This window comes from Musa acuminata, chromosome BXJ3-6 (assembly GCF_036884655.1).
Source record: "Musa acuminata AAA Group cultivar baxijiao chromosome BXJ3-6, Cavendish_Baxijiao_AAA, whole genome shotgun sequence".
In the NCBI taxonomy this organism is placed as follows: Eukaryota; Viridiplantae; Streptophyta; class Magnoliopsida; order Zingiberales; family Musaceae; genus Musa; species Musa acuminata.
In genome coordinates, this window is record NC_088354.1 from 41882053 (window position 1) to 41899491 (window position 17439).

General features: G+C 46.8%; 3 protein-coding genes across 3 annotated transcripts; 2 read left to right on the forward strand and 1 right to left on the reverse strand.

Annotated features, from left to right (window-relative positions):
• Nucleotides 1–2697: 2697 nt before the first annotated feature.
• LOC135641488 (uncharacterized) lies at nt 2698–3513 on the forward strand. Its single transcript, XM_065156851.1, has one exon. The coding sequence runs from the start codon at nt 2698–2700 to the stop codon at nt 3511–3513; it is 816 nt and encodes a 271-aa protein (XP_065012923.1).
• A 3122-nt stretch (nt 3514–6635) lies between these two features.
• On the forward strand, nt 6636–7004 carry LOC135641489 (uncharacterized). Its single transcript, XM_065156853.1, has one exon. It carries the CDS (start codon nt 6636–6638, stop codon nt 7002–7004), a length of 369 nt encoding a protein of 122 aa, XP_065012925.1.
• Nucleotides 7005–11000: 3996 nt separating this feature from the next.
• Nucleotides 11001–15352, reverse strand: LOC103989912 (bax inhibitor 1). The gene is made up of 6 exons (XM_009408861.3): nt 15107–15352; nt 14276–14419; nt 14093–14184; nt 11648–11834; nt 11410–11565; nt 11001–11311 (listed from the first exon to the last, which is right to left on the reverse strand). The coding sequence occupies exons 1-6, from the start codon at nt 15218–15220 to the stop codon at nt 11255–11257; spliced, it is 750 nt and encodes a 249-aa protein (XP_009407136.2). The 5' UTR covers nt 15221–15352; the 3' UTR covers nt 11001–11254.
• Nucleotides 15353–17439: the final 2087 nt, after the last annotated feature.

The window sequence follows — 17439 nt, forward strand, 5'->3', positions numbered from 1 at the left end:
CTCAGGGTCCCGGATTTCTTGTCAGGCAATGGGAACAACCGGACATAACTACATAATTTAGCTGTCAATTATTTTGTTTGTTAGCAGGGACTTTGACATGTCCTTGATTGGCCTTTACAATTTTTTGGTGACTTCAAAGACCTGTGACGGCTGTGAGACATCTGAAAGCAAGAAATGCAGGTATTGACTATCCCGAGTTTTGCATGCTTTAAAAGATGTCGTCGAGAACGAAAACAACGACTTCAACAGCCATACTTGTCAATCCAAATAAAAAGCTCATCCTGGTTGGTTCTTCGCCATCGTCAGAATGCGTGGAAGTCTGACGAGATCCAAAGTCTTTTGAGTATTCAAAAGCATACCAAGGAGCTCGTCCAACATTGAAGTGCTTCAAGTAGCACGAGAAGATGAGAGAAAGGCGTCGGAACGCACACTCGATCACATGATCTACCTCCCTTTTGGTGTTCGACTGGTTCTCATCCTTTTGACCTGGCGAAGTGAAACCGCTGGTAAAAGATGATGAATGTAAGCTGAAAGGAAAGACCGGTCAAGAAGGAGCGTCAGCATGTTTCCCGCTTGGTGGAAGTGAAGATGAAACGCCGCTTTACTCCGTCAACATCAATGCGAACAACTTCAACAGATGGGAGTACTTCAATGGGCTCGTACTCAGAAATTTATCTGTAGTATGCAGATATGTTCAGGATTATATAAAATAAAAGATAAAAATTTAAATTTAAATAAATAGATTAGGATGAAAAGATATATCAGGATATAATTATTTTTTTTTATTTTTTTTAAAAAACTTATATTTTATCTTTTAGTTAATATAAATAAATGATTTTGGATAAATATAAAAGTATTATAGATTGAAAATACTGATATTTTTTTTATTAATTTTCTTCTCCTTCTCCCTAAAGTTGTATAGAAAAGTCAATGGTTCAAAGAAGATCAAAAGGAGTATATCAATTAAGAAAAGAGAGAAAGACCGGTAGATTAAAAAAATAAAAGATGACTGAAGTGTTCTTAATTTACTTCTTTCTATTTTCGAAGATGATAATTATTAATTTTAGATTTTTAAGAAGAAGACTATATTTATTTGATATGGATCTTAGAATTTGATAGAAGATGGTCGAAAGATTCAACGACCTTCTATATGCTATAATAACCAATAGATGAATCCCTATTTCCTCAATGATATCTGATACGACATGTTTTGGAACCTTGGACATGTCATCGCTGACGTCACACACTAAGTCAGAATCATACCGAGAAGCTATTCTACCTGTCTCGTCCTGAGAGCTCAGAAGGTGTCGTCCGACGCTACTCCGCACATCCCAGACACGACGGCCGATCAGAAGTCTCGTCCCACCCCTCGAGGGTCAGCGGCCATGTGCTACCGACCCTCGTGCAATAGTATAAAACCTATGGCCGACCTTCGGCCAAGGGAGGACAGACACAAAAAAATAATCCACCCCACACTGACTTGCTCGTCGGAGGGGCCACAACCGGGGATCACCCGACGAGGGCCATTTTTTTGTAGGCGGACGACCACCCACGAGCAGCGAGCATCTTAACCCAGGAATCGCCATCCAGTGTATGAGGACGAGCTGCCAACCATCTCAGAGATGAAAAGACGTGGCTCATCATAAATGGTGCCTGAATCGGCAGACCGAGGAACGTTGATCAACACCCCGTCGCGAGGGTCCGGTCGGCCTCGACGTCCAGCTCAGCCAACAGAAGGCTCCCAACATCGACCCGTGAACCAAGCCGTGCTGACTCATCAGCCACGGTATATTTGTTCATTAACATTTTGGTGCTAGAAGGAGGGCCATGTCGTAGGAGCATCTAGCAGGAGCTCTCCCCGAGGGAGAACCATCGACCGGTCTCCCTTCCGTTGAACCCTAAAGTCAGGCCCTCGCCACCCCCCGAGATGGGAGGGTCCCGGCCTCGATTCCAGATCGCTATTGGTGCTTGCTCAATGACTCGGAGCTATCGCCCCTCGGACTCATTGCGGGACCCTCGACCGTGACACCCGAGGCATTCCTCGGCCTGACCAAGCAAGTGCAAACCATGGCAGGCATGATGCAGACGCTCGCTCCATTCATTCCTCAGATCGTGCGACTAGCAGCTCCCCCGACTGACCCTACCCGGCAGAGGCTGAGCGAGGAGCATGTTAGGACCGGAGAAGCCCGAGAGCAAGCGACGGACCCGAGAGGTCCGCCCGGGCAAAACATACCCACACCCTACCGAGCCACACTACCCCACTTTGAACCTAACACTATATCATCCGACTCGGCTGACGACTCGCTTAGGGCCCAGCTGTCTCGGGTCAAGCAACGCTTGGATGAGTTCCAGCGCGAGTTTCGAAAATCATGGGGCGAGTCCAGCAAAGGTGGCTCAAGCGGGTCCCCTTTCACTCAGGAAATACAGGACAAGCCGGTACCCCTCAACTTCAAGCTATCGGCATTGGAAGCATATGACAACGGCTTCGATCCTGCAGAGTATGTCTCCGCATTTCGAGCTCAAATGGCCCTCTACGGCACCTCTGATGCATTGATGTGCTGGGCATTTCCGACCACCCTGAAGGGACCGACACGAGCGTGGTTCAGCTGGCTACACCAATCCACGGTCTCATCCTTCGACCAGCTCACCAGGGAGTTCAAGCAGAACTTCCTCGCCAGCGTGTGACCTAGGCCTTCAATGGCCACCCTGTTCGCGTTATCTCAGCACGAAGACGAGCTGCTCTCCCAGTTCGTGGCACGTTTTGCTACTGAGATCCGGGGATTCCCGGACGCTCACCCCTCTTTAATCATGCAGGCATTCCTAATGGGTTTGAAGCCTTCGAAGTTCTTCTGGTCGCTGATCGAGAAATCGCCAATGATTATCTCCGAAATGCTCCAGTGCGCCAACCAGTACGTCACCGCCGAAGCGTTGGTGACGGGGAGGCGCATGGACAGCAAGAGGCCAAGGGTGGAACAATCTTGGGGAATGACCTTAGCAACCCTGACGCAACCCCGCCGGAGACCCGACCGACAAGAGCTACTACTCTCGAGGCCCCCGCCTCTCCCCCTGAATACGTCCCGCACCGAGATCTTTCTCCAAATTAGGGAAAAGAGTCTCTTGCGACAACCTCGTCCCATGAAGGCCACTCACAAAGATCGGTCTAAATATTGCAGATTCCACCGAGACTACGGCCATGATACGGAGGATTGCCACGACCTCCAGAATCAAATAGAGGGACTGATCCGGAGAGGCCACCTCGGACGCTATCTCAGGGAACCCCGGGAAGCGACTCCGCGCCCCAGGGGACCCATTGAAAGACAGATCGACATCATTTCCGAGGGATCAGCAATCGACGGTAACAACTCTGCAGCGAGGAAAGCCTATGCCCGCAGCACGGCCGAGAAACGTCCTAGGCCTGAGCTCGAGCCTGAAATAACCTTCGGGGCTAGAGAAGTCGAGCGTGCCCATCACAACGATGCCCTGGTGATCTCCATCCAGGTTGCCAACGCCTGAGTCAAAAGGGTGATGGTCGGCACCGGGAGTTCCGCTGACGTCTTTACTTCGATGCCTTCAAGAGGTTCAGCTTGACCAAGAGAGACCTCACCCCCATGTCGTCAGCGCTCATAGGAATCATTGGGGATTCCATCTCCCCACTTGGGACCATGGTCCTCCCTATCATCATTGGGGAAGAGCCGAGAGCGAAGACAGTATTGGCCACCTTCATGGTAGTCGATCTGCCCTCGGCCTATAACGTCATCCTTGGCAGACCGATACTCAACAAGTTAAAGGCGGTGGTTTCCAACTACCATAGGGCCATCAAGTTTTCGACCTCGGCGGGGATCGGGGAGGCCCGGAGCGACCCGGGGGAGTCAAGGCGATGCTATCTCATCGCGATTGCTCTCCCTGGGAAATTGCAACCAACTTAAACCCCCAACCCCCGTGAAGGACCCATGGCACCAACGTCGCTGGAGCCTCCCGAGCGACTCATCGAGGTGCCCTTGAAAAGGAGTTGATCCGATCTGACCGTCAAGGTCGGAACCACACTCCCCGTAGCGGATCAACTCCACCTCATTGATTTCCTGAGGAGAAACGCCGACATGTTCGCCTGGTCTCCCGACGAGATGCTCGGGATTGACCCAGAAGTGGCCCAACACTGGCTCAATATTGACCCCGAGGCTCAGCCGGTGAGATAGAGACCAAGGAAGTTCGCCCCCGACCAACAAAAGGCAATTGGTGACGAGGTCAACTGCCTTAAAAGGGCCGGATTCATCACTAAGGTTCAATACCCTCGGTGGCTGTCGAATGTAGTCCTCGTTAAGAAATCTAATGGAAGCTGGAGGATGTTTGTTGATTACACCGATCTCAACCGAGCATGCCCCAAGGATTGCTATCCGCTCCCTAGGATAGACCAGTTAGTTGATGCCACCGCAGGCCACGAACTCCTCACGTTCATGGACGCATTCTCGGGTTATAACTAAATCCGGATGGCGGCTCAGGATCAAGAGAACACTGCCTTCGTCACCACCAGCGGGGTGTATTGTTATAAAGTAATGCCCTTCGGCCTGAAGAACGTTGGGGGAACTTACCAAAAGATGGTCGACAAACTCTTCAAGCACCAACTCGGGAGGAATATGGAAGTGTACGTGGACGACATGATCATAAAAAGCGAGGTCACAAGCGCACACCTGACCGACTTGGCGGAAACATTCCAAATGCTCAAGTGGTTCAACATGCGTCTGAATCTTGTGAGGTGCGTCTTCGGGGTCAGCTCGGGGAGGTTCCTTAGCTTTATCATTCACCAAAGGGCGATAGACGCCAACCCAGAAAAGGTGTGGGCCGTAACCGAGATGCACTCCCCCTGCTCGGTCGAGGAGGTGCAGCGACTCACTGGGAAGTTGGCAGCACTTAGCAGGTTCGTATCACGATCAGGCGACAAGTGCCTCCCCCTTTTCTGAGTTATGTGATAGGTTGACAACTTTACATGGACCTCGGAGTGCGAGGAAGCCTTCGAAAAATTGAAGGCGCACCTCGCTCGCTTGCCCTGACTCGCTTTGCCCGAGCTGGGCGAAACTCTTAGCCTCTACTTGGCGGCCTCGGTGCAAGCAGTCAGCTCGGTGTTAGTTCGGGAGATACCACCGATGCAGCAACCCGTATACTATATCAGCCATATCCTCGTCGGCCCCGAGGCACGGTACTCCCCAATCGAGAAGCTAACTCTCACTCTAATGAAGATAGCCTGAAAGTTGCAGCCCTACTTCCAAGCCCACACAATCAAAGTGATCACCGACCAGCCCCTACGACAGATCCTTTCCAACTTCGATGCATCCGGTCGCATGCTACGGTGGTCGGTCGAGCTTAGCAAATTTGACATTCAGTACTCCCCTAGGACCGCCATCAAAGCTCAGGTATTGGTTGACTTTATTTCTGAGTTAACTCCCAAAGACCATGCTATGGGGTAAGAGAACAACCAAAACACGTGGACCCTATACGTGGATGGCTCGTCCACTACCGGAGCGGCCGAGGTCAGGCTCATCCTCAAAGGGCCTCACGAGAAACCTACGAGAGGTCGCTCCAATTACAATTCCAAGCCACTAACAACGAGGTTGAATACGAGGCGCTACTCCATGGCCTATGCCTCATTCTGGAGATGCATGTGGACGACCTTGAAGTCTTCAGTGACTCTCAACTGGTGATGGGACACTTTAATGGGAGCTACAAATCCCGGGATCCAATAATGGTGTCATACCTGATGGAGGCGAAGCGACTCGCCCACCACTTCAACCGTCTCTCAATCACTAGGATACCTTGGGCACAGAACATGCGGGCCGACGAGCTAGCCAGATCGACTTCCTCCCACAGCTCGGCGTCGGCCCTAGCGACCGAGTCCGTAACAGCACCGACGGCGATGACTCACGAGGTCACCAAAACGAACTCACCACTGAGCTGGATGGAGGAGATCTTCTGCTACCAAACGGACGGAAAGGAGCCCGACGACTCGGCGGCTACAAGACGGTTGAGGCAAACCCAAGCCTGGTACTACGCCTTCGGTGGAAAGCTATACCGAAGGGCCTTCTCTCAACCCCTCTTGCGTTGCCTTGTGCCATTAGAGGCCGAGACAATCCTCGCCGAGCTCCATGAGGGGATTTGTGGGGAGCACATCGGGGGATGAACCTTAGCCTTCAAGACTCTCCGGCAGGGGTACTACTGGCCAACTATGCGCTTGGACGCCATGTCATACCTGTAGTAGTGCCCACAATGCCAAAGGCATGTGATTGTCGCACCAGCCAGTGGTCCCCTTTACTCCGATAGACGTGGCCTGGCCCTTTGCCCAATAGGGGCTCGACCTCCTTGGACCTTTCCCTCCAGCATCGGGTCAGCGGCGTTTTCTCGTAGTCGGGGTCGATTACTTCACGAAGTGGGTTGAAGCAGAACCCTTGGCCTCCATTACTGAGAAGCAAGTCCAGAACTTCACATGAAAGAATATCATCACCCGATTTGGGATCCCGAAGGCTATCATCGCCGACAACGAAGCTCAATTTAATAATACCAAATTCAAGGCCTATTGCCAGTCATATGAGATCCAACTAAAGTTCAGCTCGGTCGCGCACCCCTAAACCAACAGCCAGACCGAAGTGATGAATCGGACAATTCTGGAAGGCCTCAAGAGGAGAATCTCAAGCGCACATGGTGCTTGGGTGGACGAGCTTCCCAACGTCCTATGGGCGATGCAGACGACTCCCAAAACCACCTCGGGGAAGTCCCCGTTCAGCCTAGTGTTTGGAACTGAGGCGGCCCTTCCACCCAAGATGGTATTCCTGACCCTACGCACCTCCAATTACGAGCAAGGGGACTCCGAGAAGGGACTCCAAGCAAACCTGGATCTCCTTGAGGAAAGGAGAGCCAAGGCACATCTACGTACCCTAGCATACAAGAAGGCGACAGCTCGGGTATATAACCGTAAAGTTCGTCCGCGGCTGATCAAGGTCAGGGACCTTGTCCTCTGAAGAGCAGAAGTGAGCGACCCAACCCGAGCAAGGGGAAAGCTCGCGCCCAACTGGGAAGGCCCCTATTGAGTCTACGACGTGGTCTAAGAGGGGACTTACCGACTCGAGACCATGGAGGAAAGTCCCCTATCGAGAACGTGGAACACGACAAACCTGAAGAAATTCTACCCATGAAGGAGGCTGGTTAGGACACAGAGAAGATATACGAGGCCTGTGCACCCACAGTTGGGGAAAAAACAAGTCAGAATTTCAAAATAAAAGTGCTCCTTGATGAAAGAGGGAATACACATGGTGGTCGGGCGGCACAGTTCCAAACTCGACCAGAACAAAAAGAAAAAGGAAAGGGGGTGCAGCCCCTAGCTCGGGGGGGGGGGGGGGGGGGGGGGTGGCCGGGGGGCGGTGGGGCGCGGGGAGTCTCGGGCCCATCGTCGAAGGGGACGTTTGGCCGGCATGTCGACATCCTGATCAACTGGGTTGTCAACAAACGGGTCTGACTCCAGCTGTAGGTCCGAGTACTTGGCCTGGAAGCAAGCATAGGCCACCCGGTACCCGTACTCATACGTGGCTCAGCCCGACCTCACCAAGCCACGCTAGAACCTGGCAGATGCCTTATACCCGGCGATCGCCTCCTCGACCTTCTTGGGCAATCCCAGCCACTCCTCCTTTAGGACCTCCTCGGTGGCCTAGGTCGTGGACCTAGTTATGGTCGGGTGCAATGCCCCTCGGATGTACTCTTGGGCAGTTGGCCCGTCGTCCCAGATGCGATTGTCAGCCTTGAGGGTCGACCACCGAGTGGCGTAGGGTACCCCCGACTCCCTAGCCGAAAGATCAGCCATATTCAGGGCTTGGTACTGCTCACCACCGGCCCAGGAGTGGATGCGACAGCTCCCATATCGGCAACAAGCATGTCGGCATCCTCTTAGAAGGGTCGCTACCGGACAACCCGGCCGACCCCTTCCCCTTCGTGCTCCCTGAGCCCTCACCCTGGGGAGCGGCCCCCGGTAATTCCAAGATGGCACTCAAGCGAGTGGCTGGGCCCGTAGGCATCTTTCGAGCCACCATCTTCGTCTTCTTCGGAGGGCGCCCTATTGCCGGGGATGCTGGCGCCCTCTTTGGAGTGCCCTCCCACGGGACATCCCCACCTACGGAACCCTCCCCATCTCGAGACGAGGGCACGACAGCCTTGACACCGGGCGTCTTCTTCACTAAATGAAGGTTCACCATCTCTACAAAAGAAGACGGATCGGTCAGATAAGTCAAGACAAACGTTCGAGCCATCATAGGTGAATGGCCATACCCCCAGTGGTGGGGCTCAGCTCCGCTTCGACCATCCACTCCTCGGTCATCTCCGTAATTGTCCGAGAAGAGGATAGGATACCCCTCAATCGGTCCAGCTCATGCTCAGGTCACTCCATATCACTCTCGATAGGAGACGTGTTGGCACCGAAACCTGAGCCAAGCATAGCCGCTCAGTCTGCAAGTCTAGCTCATGCCCGGGTCGCTCCAGATCACTCTCGACAAGCGACCTGTCGGCACCGAAACTTGAGCCGAGCATAGTCGCTCGGCCCGTTGGTCCAGCTCATGCCCGGGTCGCTCCAGATCACCCTCGACATGCGACCCATTGGCACCGAAACCTGAGCCGAGCATAGCCGCTCAGCTCGCAGGTCTAGCTCATGCCTGGGTTGCTCCAAATCACCCTTGATAGGTGACCCATTGGCACCGAAACCTGAGCCAAGCATAGCCACTTAGCTCGCAGGTCCAACTCATGCCCGGGTCACTCCAGATCGCTCTCGACAGGTGACCCGTTGGCACCGAAACCTGAGCCGAGCATAGCCGCTTGGCCTGCAGGTCCAGCTCATGCTTGGGTCACTCCAGATTGCTCTCAACAGGCGGCCCGTCGACATCGAGACATGAGTTGAGCATAGTCACTCGGCCCACATGCCCAACCTCCAGCCCGAGTCGCATCTTGGCCGATCCAACGCTCGCGCCACGCCTCGCGGTCAATCTAATACCTGAGTCGAGTCTCGGGCGATCCAACGCTTGAGCCACGCATCTCGGCCGATTAAACACTTGAATCGCATCTCGGCCGATCCAATGCCCGCGCCATGCCTCGCGATCAGTCTAATATCCGAGTCGTATCTCGGCCGATCCAACGCCCGAGCCACACCTTGCGACCGATTAAACACTCGAGTCGTATCTCGACTGATCTAACGCTCGAGTTGCATCTCGGCCGATCCAACGCTCGAGCCATGCCTCGCGGTCAATCTAATACCTGAGTCGCATCTCAGCTGATCCAATGCCCGAGTCGCATCTCGGCCAGTCCAACGCTTGAACCGCGCATCTCAATCGATCAAACACTAGAGTCGCATGTCGGCTGATCCAACGCCCAAGCCACGCCTCAAACACCCGAGCCACGCATCTCGACCGATCCAACGCTTGAGCCATGCATCTCGACCAATCCAACGCCCAAGTCGCATCTTGACCAACCCAACGCCCGAGCACGCCTCGTGGTCAATTTAATGCTCGAATTGCATCTCGACCGATCCAACGCCCGGCCTAGTCCGCTGTCTGAGTCGCTCCACCCCAATCCGTGACTCATAGCTCGTCGGGTCTCTTACCGAGTCGCTCCATACTGCTCTCGATCGGTGGCCATAACTCTGAGTCGCGGCAAAACCGGCCATCCGACCTATGACACGTCGGTCTCATCTTGTCAGGCTCCGATTGACGCCCGATCAGTAGAATCAATCCTGCCTGAGGCACGGGGCGTCGCCCCTCTCAAATGCCCCACGACGAGTCCAATCAATTTCCCCTTGTAAGCAATCAACATCACTCCGACCCAGGCATGCCTCTTGGCTCTTAAAGGAACACACGGCATGCCTCGGAGGGGAGGGGGGAGAAGTGATACGACATGTTTTGGAACCTCGGACACATCACCGCTGACGCCACACGCCAAGTCAGAACCGTACCGAGAAGCTGTTCCACCTGTCCCGTCCCGAGAGCTCGGGCGGTGCCGTCTGACGCTGCTCTGCACGTCCCGGACACGACAGCCGGTCAGAAGTCCCATCCTGCTCCTCGTGGGTCAGCGGCCACGCACTACCGACCCTCATGCAATAGTATAAAACCCCTGGCCGACCTCCGGCCAAGGGAGGATAGACACAAAAAAAATAATCCACCCCACACTGACTTGCTCGTCGGAGGGGCCACAGTCGGGGATCACCCGGCGAGGGCCTTTTTTTGCAGGCGGACGATCACCCACAAGCGGCGAGCGTCTAGCGTCTTAACCCGGGAATCGCCATCCAGTGTACGAGGACAAGCTGCCAACCACCCCGGAGACGAAAAGATGTGGCTCATTATAAACGACACCCGGATCGACAGACCGAGGAATGCTGATCAACACCCCGTCGCAAGGTCCCGATCGACCTCGGCGTCTAGCTCCAACAGAAGGCTCCCGACATCGACCCATGAACCAAACCGTGTTGACTCATCAGCCACGGTATATTTGTTCGTTAACAACATCAACATCAACATCAACAAAAGCTTAGAATCCAACGTCAACACCAACGTCAACGGATTTCCAGAATGGAATGCCGTTTGCATTTGCTCGGAATCCAAACCACAGATAGTATGGGTACATTTGCTTGTCCGCTTTGCAAAATGTCAAAAATGAAGCTCAAGAACAAGAGTTCTGACATGTCTCTCCGCGGAACACCGTCGACCAGACGTTGTTTCCACACCTTGGACTAATGGGTGATTCCTTTCGATAGATAATTCTTACAATTACTTTAAAGATTAGTGTATTTAGTAAATCGGTTTTGTATTTGTTTCATTTCAGTAGATCAAACAGAAGATTCAGCTCAGCAATTATTATTCCATAGCACGCTCGTCTAAGTTGTCTATGGTATAGACAGCAACTCATCCATCTCTACATCAGTCTAACGTACGTACCCAGCAAGAACATACAAATGTGCACGGCTGGAGGTCTCGACTCGGCAGGAAGACAACTAATAGCCTAGTTTCATCTTTAGTAGAAGCATAGGAGGTATAAAGAGGAGCACATAACGCAAGAATCGTCACTGCCAGTTTGGCACATGTCTGTATCCTTCATAAGCACAAAACAAACCAGAAGTCCAAGGACACACCAGGGACTAAAATTATAATTCTCCTACTTTTCTGTACTTTGCCAGGATCACAAGTACCCTAAATATAGACCCTAGAGTTCATGAACGCCACCACTTCTTCTGACCAGGATTTTACGATCTCTTCTTTCTCTTCTTCTCATCTTCAGATTTCGCTGATGCATTTTTCAACTGCAAACCAGAAACTGAGAATGAGTACTCTTCTTCTACACAAGAAATTAGTTTGTTACCAAAATTTTGAAGCGATAAGTAGTAGGAATGCAGCTTACCATGATGCTGAGAATCCGAACAAAAACTGCAACAAAATCTGTGAAGAGATGCAGGGCATGTTTCACGTAGTCCAACTCCCCAAGGTGAGCTCTCTCTATAATCTCTTGAGTGTCAAAGACGATGTATCCCAGGAAGATCAACAACCCAAAGTAAAGCTGTAAAAGAAAAAATCAACATCATCAAATTTGGCAATAACAAACATTGAGATATTGGTCAGGTTTGGCCTTAGTAGATTACCTCAACCTTCAATATCTCCACACTGTGTCCAAAAATGGATCCTGCCAACTGCAACCACAGAAGGATAGAAACGCCAGAAGATAACAGACCACCCAAGTAAAGAAACTCCGCCCGCCTGGCCACTATTGCTGCCCCTGAGAAACATCCGAATGCTATTGCAGTCCCAACAAATGCTGTCACTAGCACGCTGGAAATTGAACATTCATCAAACCAAAATGATTAAACCACCTCGACAAAATTTACAAGTCAGCATACTAATCCATCATTTACAACAATATGGATACATTTCTATCAAGGGCATTACACGAGAATTTCATGGGAACATCTCGAAGAATTCTGCTGGCTTCACAGTATAGTGATAATAGGAGAATTCCCAACTAAAAAGGGAACCAATATCATCTCTCTACAGGAAAGATAACAAGAAACATAGTAGACATAGATTAAAAAAAAAAATCAAGATCCTGGTTCAATTAAAAAAGAAAACACATTATAATATGAATCAATATCATCCTTCTACAAGAAGAACAATAAGAAACATAATGGACAAAAGCTGGAGAAATTTTTTCAAGAGCATGGTTCTATTACATTTAAGTAAATTTTCTCTTAAGAAGAACACCCAACAAAGCATGAATAGAAAGAGTAGCACACATCAATGACAAGAAAGCATACATATCATGTCAGACCCGGAGCTTGTTGCTTCTATAGTTGTATATCAAGCAGTATAGCAGAATATACATGATCACAAACCAAAGTGAACTCTACAAGTAAACTAAACTGGAAGCACCAAAATAATCACCTTTAAAACTATTTCTGTGAGACTTAGGATTCACCTTTAAACCCTAGGCATGATATAGAGCACATGATCTTTGTTGGTCCGTGAAAGCCGAAATTATATAATGAATAAATGGCACAAGGCTTGGCACGACATAAAATCCATGCTAATACAACACCAGGATATTTCAAGTAACTTTATCTTCATTCAACTATCATCCTCACCTATTTGTTCTATCACATTTTGTTTCGTATAAAAAAATTGCAAAATTTTCCAGACACCAAATTATTGCTTATGCTGATTTGTTCCTTTAAGAATTTGGGGTTGCAATCAGACACTGAATAAACAACAAACAACTGTTAAACAATGAGTAAGGAACGGTATAGCCACAAGAGAGGAACAACTGTTAAACAATGCATCTGCCAGCTTCATCTTACAATTGCATACGTAATAAATGTGGATCAGGGATTAGAAAGATGGTGGAAGGTAGAATTAGTTGTAAGAAGTTTAGAAAAAAGACTAGAAAGATGGAGTGAAAAGGTTATGTGCCACAGCAGATCACTTATCTCCCTAATATACTCTGTCTTAGACATAACAGAAACTTGAATACCTCTGGAAAAAAAACAAAATCAAAATTTTCCATTAACTTCATTACATGAATAGAGATATTTTTGAAAATGATAAGTGGCACCATATGAATAACCTAATAGGATTCAAGAAAGCCACACCAACAGTAGCAACATCCAGGATCACAAGGAACTAAAGTGTCATAAAATTAGTATGATCAAACTTGTACTTCTAAAGGAAATTGTCCAACACAGGAATCAAATTGTCTTAGTCTGCAAAATAGATGACTGAACTAGTAGGGGCAAAATCTTACTGTATAAACTTATACATGCTGTGTCCAATTTTACAACCATAACATACTTATCAACCTATAACAAGTCTGGGAAAGGATCCATCTATGATGGCTCTTCATTTGCAAATGCAGTACATGAGTTATCATTGGCATAATAGCTGTTTGGATGACAAAAGAACAAGTCCATCAATTCCTTCTCTTCATCCTTATATACCACCTTTTATTCATACACTAGAAAGTGCTACTTGTCTTGCTGCTAGCAAATATAGGCAGCTCCAATGCGGGTAGTATGGACTTTCACTAAAACGAACACAAAAAAAATGCAAAAAGTCTAATGCAACTAATCAGAGAGTCAGACGAATAAGACAGAATGTCTAAATGTCTTGATGACAATCAAGAACCAACCTTGTTTTTAGCTGCTTGATTGACCAAATATCACTTCTTGAACCTATAGCTTTCTAAATCACACAAGAAGATATGTAACCAACTTCGATCAACTCCAACAGGTATACACTGTTTCAACTTCTTGATCCTACTTACCCCATTATATCAAAGGTGAAAGTGACAAAATTATTCAAAGGATTGAACCACTATTAACATGGCAGCCTTATCCAAGTCAATAATAACCCTAGATTAATACAACTTCCACAGCTATAGGTCCTACAGACACAAGGAACAAACAAAAAGAAATGATAACGGGTGCATACAAACACTAGATGGACACCACTTTCACGTAAACATGTCAAATTAGACATCAGATGGTATTATATATGACACCATTTAATAAATTGATTTACAATTAAGAAAAGATTACCTCGGGTCAAAGTCAATAGCCAGCTCGATCAGAGGACCCACAGAAGCGCCTTCAAGAACAGAAGCTGCCATCAGAAGGCCGAACCTCTTCCTCTGCTCCAATAAGAAACAATATGATGAAAAGCTATTATGAGTAACCACAAACAAAAATGATCGAAATATAGAAACGGACCAGAACGGGTACCTCTTCATGTGGGGGCGTGGACAACAACCACACGATGCTTACAAGGCATCCAAGCATGGTTATGACGCCACCTATGTTCATCAAAATGTGGAGATAGGCTCCAACAGCTGAAGCAGCTAGGGCACAACATAGCGTCAAGAAAACCTACACAACTCCACCGCACCGCCTTTGCATGAGATAGAGAGACAAGTGTAGATGATAAAGAACGCCACCAAAGAAAAAAGATAACTCCGGAGAGTTCAATTCCAAGCAAATTTGCTAACAATCCGAACCAAAATCAACCAAGAGGAAAACATGTCAACGAGGACAAAGAAGATAACTAAGAAACCATCAAAAAAGATGACAACACAAGCAGCCACTCTCATCAAGAATCACAAAAATTGACCCTGGAAAATGAAAGAAGCGAAAGGCACAAATCGCTATCGATCAAGCCCACATAAGACACTCGGAATGGCAACATCAAGCGTACTCGCACAGCAGATCCCATGCATCGAAAGAACGCAACCGAAGAACATAAAAGATAAATCGCATCGGTCAAACCATGAATCAACTGAGAGAACATCAAGCATTCGATCAAACCCTGACGAGAAATCAAGATTGCAAGCAACGCAAAAGATGGAGAAGAAATACAAAAAGGGCTGAAACATCAGTCGTCAAGATTGCCTAAAAAAATCCATCAAATTTAACCCGAAACAACCATTCTCTCAAGAAATACAAGAAATCCAAAAAGAAGCACAGTCGATCAAACGCACCCAAGAAGAACACGAAAGGAATCTAAAGAAGAATGAAACAAGAAAAGGAAAAATGGGGCCAGGGGTTGAGGAATCGCACCAGCTTGAGGTGGTTTTGGACGGTGGGTTGGATATGCCTGAGATTCTTGAGCGAATTGTAGCTCCAACTGGAGCCGAACGACGGCTGCGATCGAGATTGGAAGAAGGAATCCATCTCTTCGTGTTCTCCTTTTCACGGCTTGGAAGCGGGCGACGGACGAAGACAAACCAACGATGAGGGTCTGGTGGAAACGAATTGGCGAATTGCTTGGTTCGGAACCACGTCGGTTAATTTAATCGGCCCCCGAAGCGATCTCTCGCCGCCTTTGACCACCCGTTCGTGAACGAGATGAAACCACGTGGTGTTTCGATCTCACTAGTGGAGTCTGGGACTCGCTGGAACCTGGCAGAGTCTTCCGGTACAATGAATCGCATGGGGTTTGTGTCGTTGACGACATCAAGGATCAGGAAGTTCTCGACCGTCCGATGCATGCGCATGGATTTGAGTCGGTGCATTTGAATATGCCTACGCGGGGCCCCCAGAATGATGTGGATTTTAGGTGCTAATTATGATGTTGATATTTTCAAGTTTAACCCATGGAACGCCGCCACGTGGAAAATCAGGTTCATAAGATTATTTATCGTATCAGTCTTTCAAATAAATGATTTCCTCATCTACAATTTTTTAAAATAACATTTGTATACCCATCTATTTTGGTATAAATATATCCTTAGCCAACTATCGACCCACATCTCTCTCTCTCAGGTTCACAAGATTATTTATCATATAAGTCTTTCAAATAAATGATTTCCTTACCTACAATTTTTGAAAATAATATTTGTATATCCATCTATTTTGGTATAAACATATCCTTAGGCAACTATCAAGTGACATATCTCTCTCTCTCTCTCTCTCTCTCTCTGGTTCACAAGATTATTTATCATATCAGTCTTTCAAACAAATAGTTCCCTTACCTATAATTTTTGAAAATAATATTTTTATACCCATCTATTTTGGTATAAATATATCCTTAGGCAACTATCAACCGACATTTCTCTCTCTCTCTCTCTCTCTCTCAGGTTCATAAGATTATTTATCGTATCAGTCTTTCAAATAAATAGTTTCCTTACCTATAATTTTTGAAAATAATATTTTTATACCCATCTATTTTGGAATAAATATATCCTTAGGCAACTATCAACCGACATTTTTCTCTCTCTCTCTCTCTCTCTCTCTCTCTCTCATATATAAATATATATATATATATATATATATATATATATATATATATATATCCTAAAGTGCCCTTGATACATAAAATACTTTGACTAAACTCTAAAAAATATTTTTTTGATTTTTTCGGATGTACCTTTTTTTTTTTCATATTTTCATAATCTTAAAAATATCATTGAATAATAGGATCAGTACTTCATTATACCCTGTGGACTGGTACACATGATGAGTCCTATTTCCTTGGTATATAATATATTCTAAATACATTTATATTTATTTAAAAAATAATAATCGATCAAAGTCTCCTGCTCTTGTTCGTAAATTGACAATGATAATTATTTGAATCTGTATTTTTTTTTATGAGTTGAATTGATTTTGTATTTATTTATCTCAATTATAATTTTTTAAATAAACTTATAATATTTTGATGAAAATATTAAAATTTAATGTAAATATATTTAAAAATATTATAATTGACACTATACATATTATAAATAAGGATTAGATGGATCCATAGTGCAATGATAATCGATTCACCACATGGATCGTTTTATAAGATATAATGTACTTACTCTAATTATAATGTATCGCTCTAATTATCTTATCATGGAGTATTTCAATAATTATAGTAAATAGAGTCATCTTGCTTGAAATATGAAAAGGACCGAGCGTGACAAAAACTAAAAACAAAACATCTAAGAATTCGATGAAGGATTTTAATATTAACTATAATTTCAATAATAGCCAAGCATTAGATAAATTGTTGAATATTATATTTGTAAATATCGAGTTCGGTGGCTACATATGTGTGTGCAAAATATAAATTTCTACGGATACTTATGAATACCACTAATTCAACTTCATAGTGAGATTTAATAGATTAATGTAACTATTAATATAACAAATATCCAAATCAAGAATACGGTAGGAGAGACTAATACAAGCAGTAATTGCATATGTTTAAAAGGTTTAAAAATAGACATAATTTAGAAACAAAAAGAATAAAGGGAATTCGAACATTATATTCAATAACACTCGCCACATATAAACATGATTTCAAGAATTTTAGGAGGATGAAAAAAAACATAGATTCTAAAAATTCTAAAGCAATTGGATGCATTGGGGATGGGAAGGAATTCCTTTATGATCTCGTAAATTAA

Coding starts and splice junctions, on each gene's coding strand:
- LOC103989912 (XM_009408861.3), bottom strand. CDS start 15,220: ATGGATTCCTTCTTCCAATCTCGATCGCAGCCGTCGTTCGGCTCCAGT. Junction 11,835..14,092: donor GCTATTGACTTTGACCCGAG/GTAATCTTTTCT, acceptor TTCAATTTCCAG/CGTGCTAGTGACAGCATTTG. Junction 11,566..11,647: donor TGGAGATATTGAAGGTTGAG/GTAATCTACTAA, acceptor TTTCTTTTACAG/CTTTACTTTGGGTTGTTGAT.
- LOC135641489 (XM_065156853.1), top strand. CDS start 6,636: ATGAATCGGACAATTCTGGAAGGCCTCAAGAGGAGAATCTCAAGCGCA.
- LOC135641488 (XM_065156851.1), top strand. CDS start 2,698: ATGGCCACCCTGTTCGCGTTATCTCAGCACGAAGACGAGCTGCTCTCC.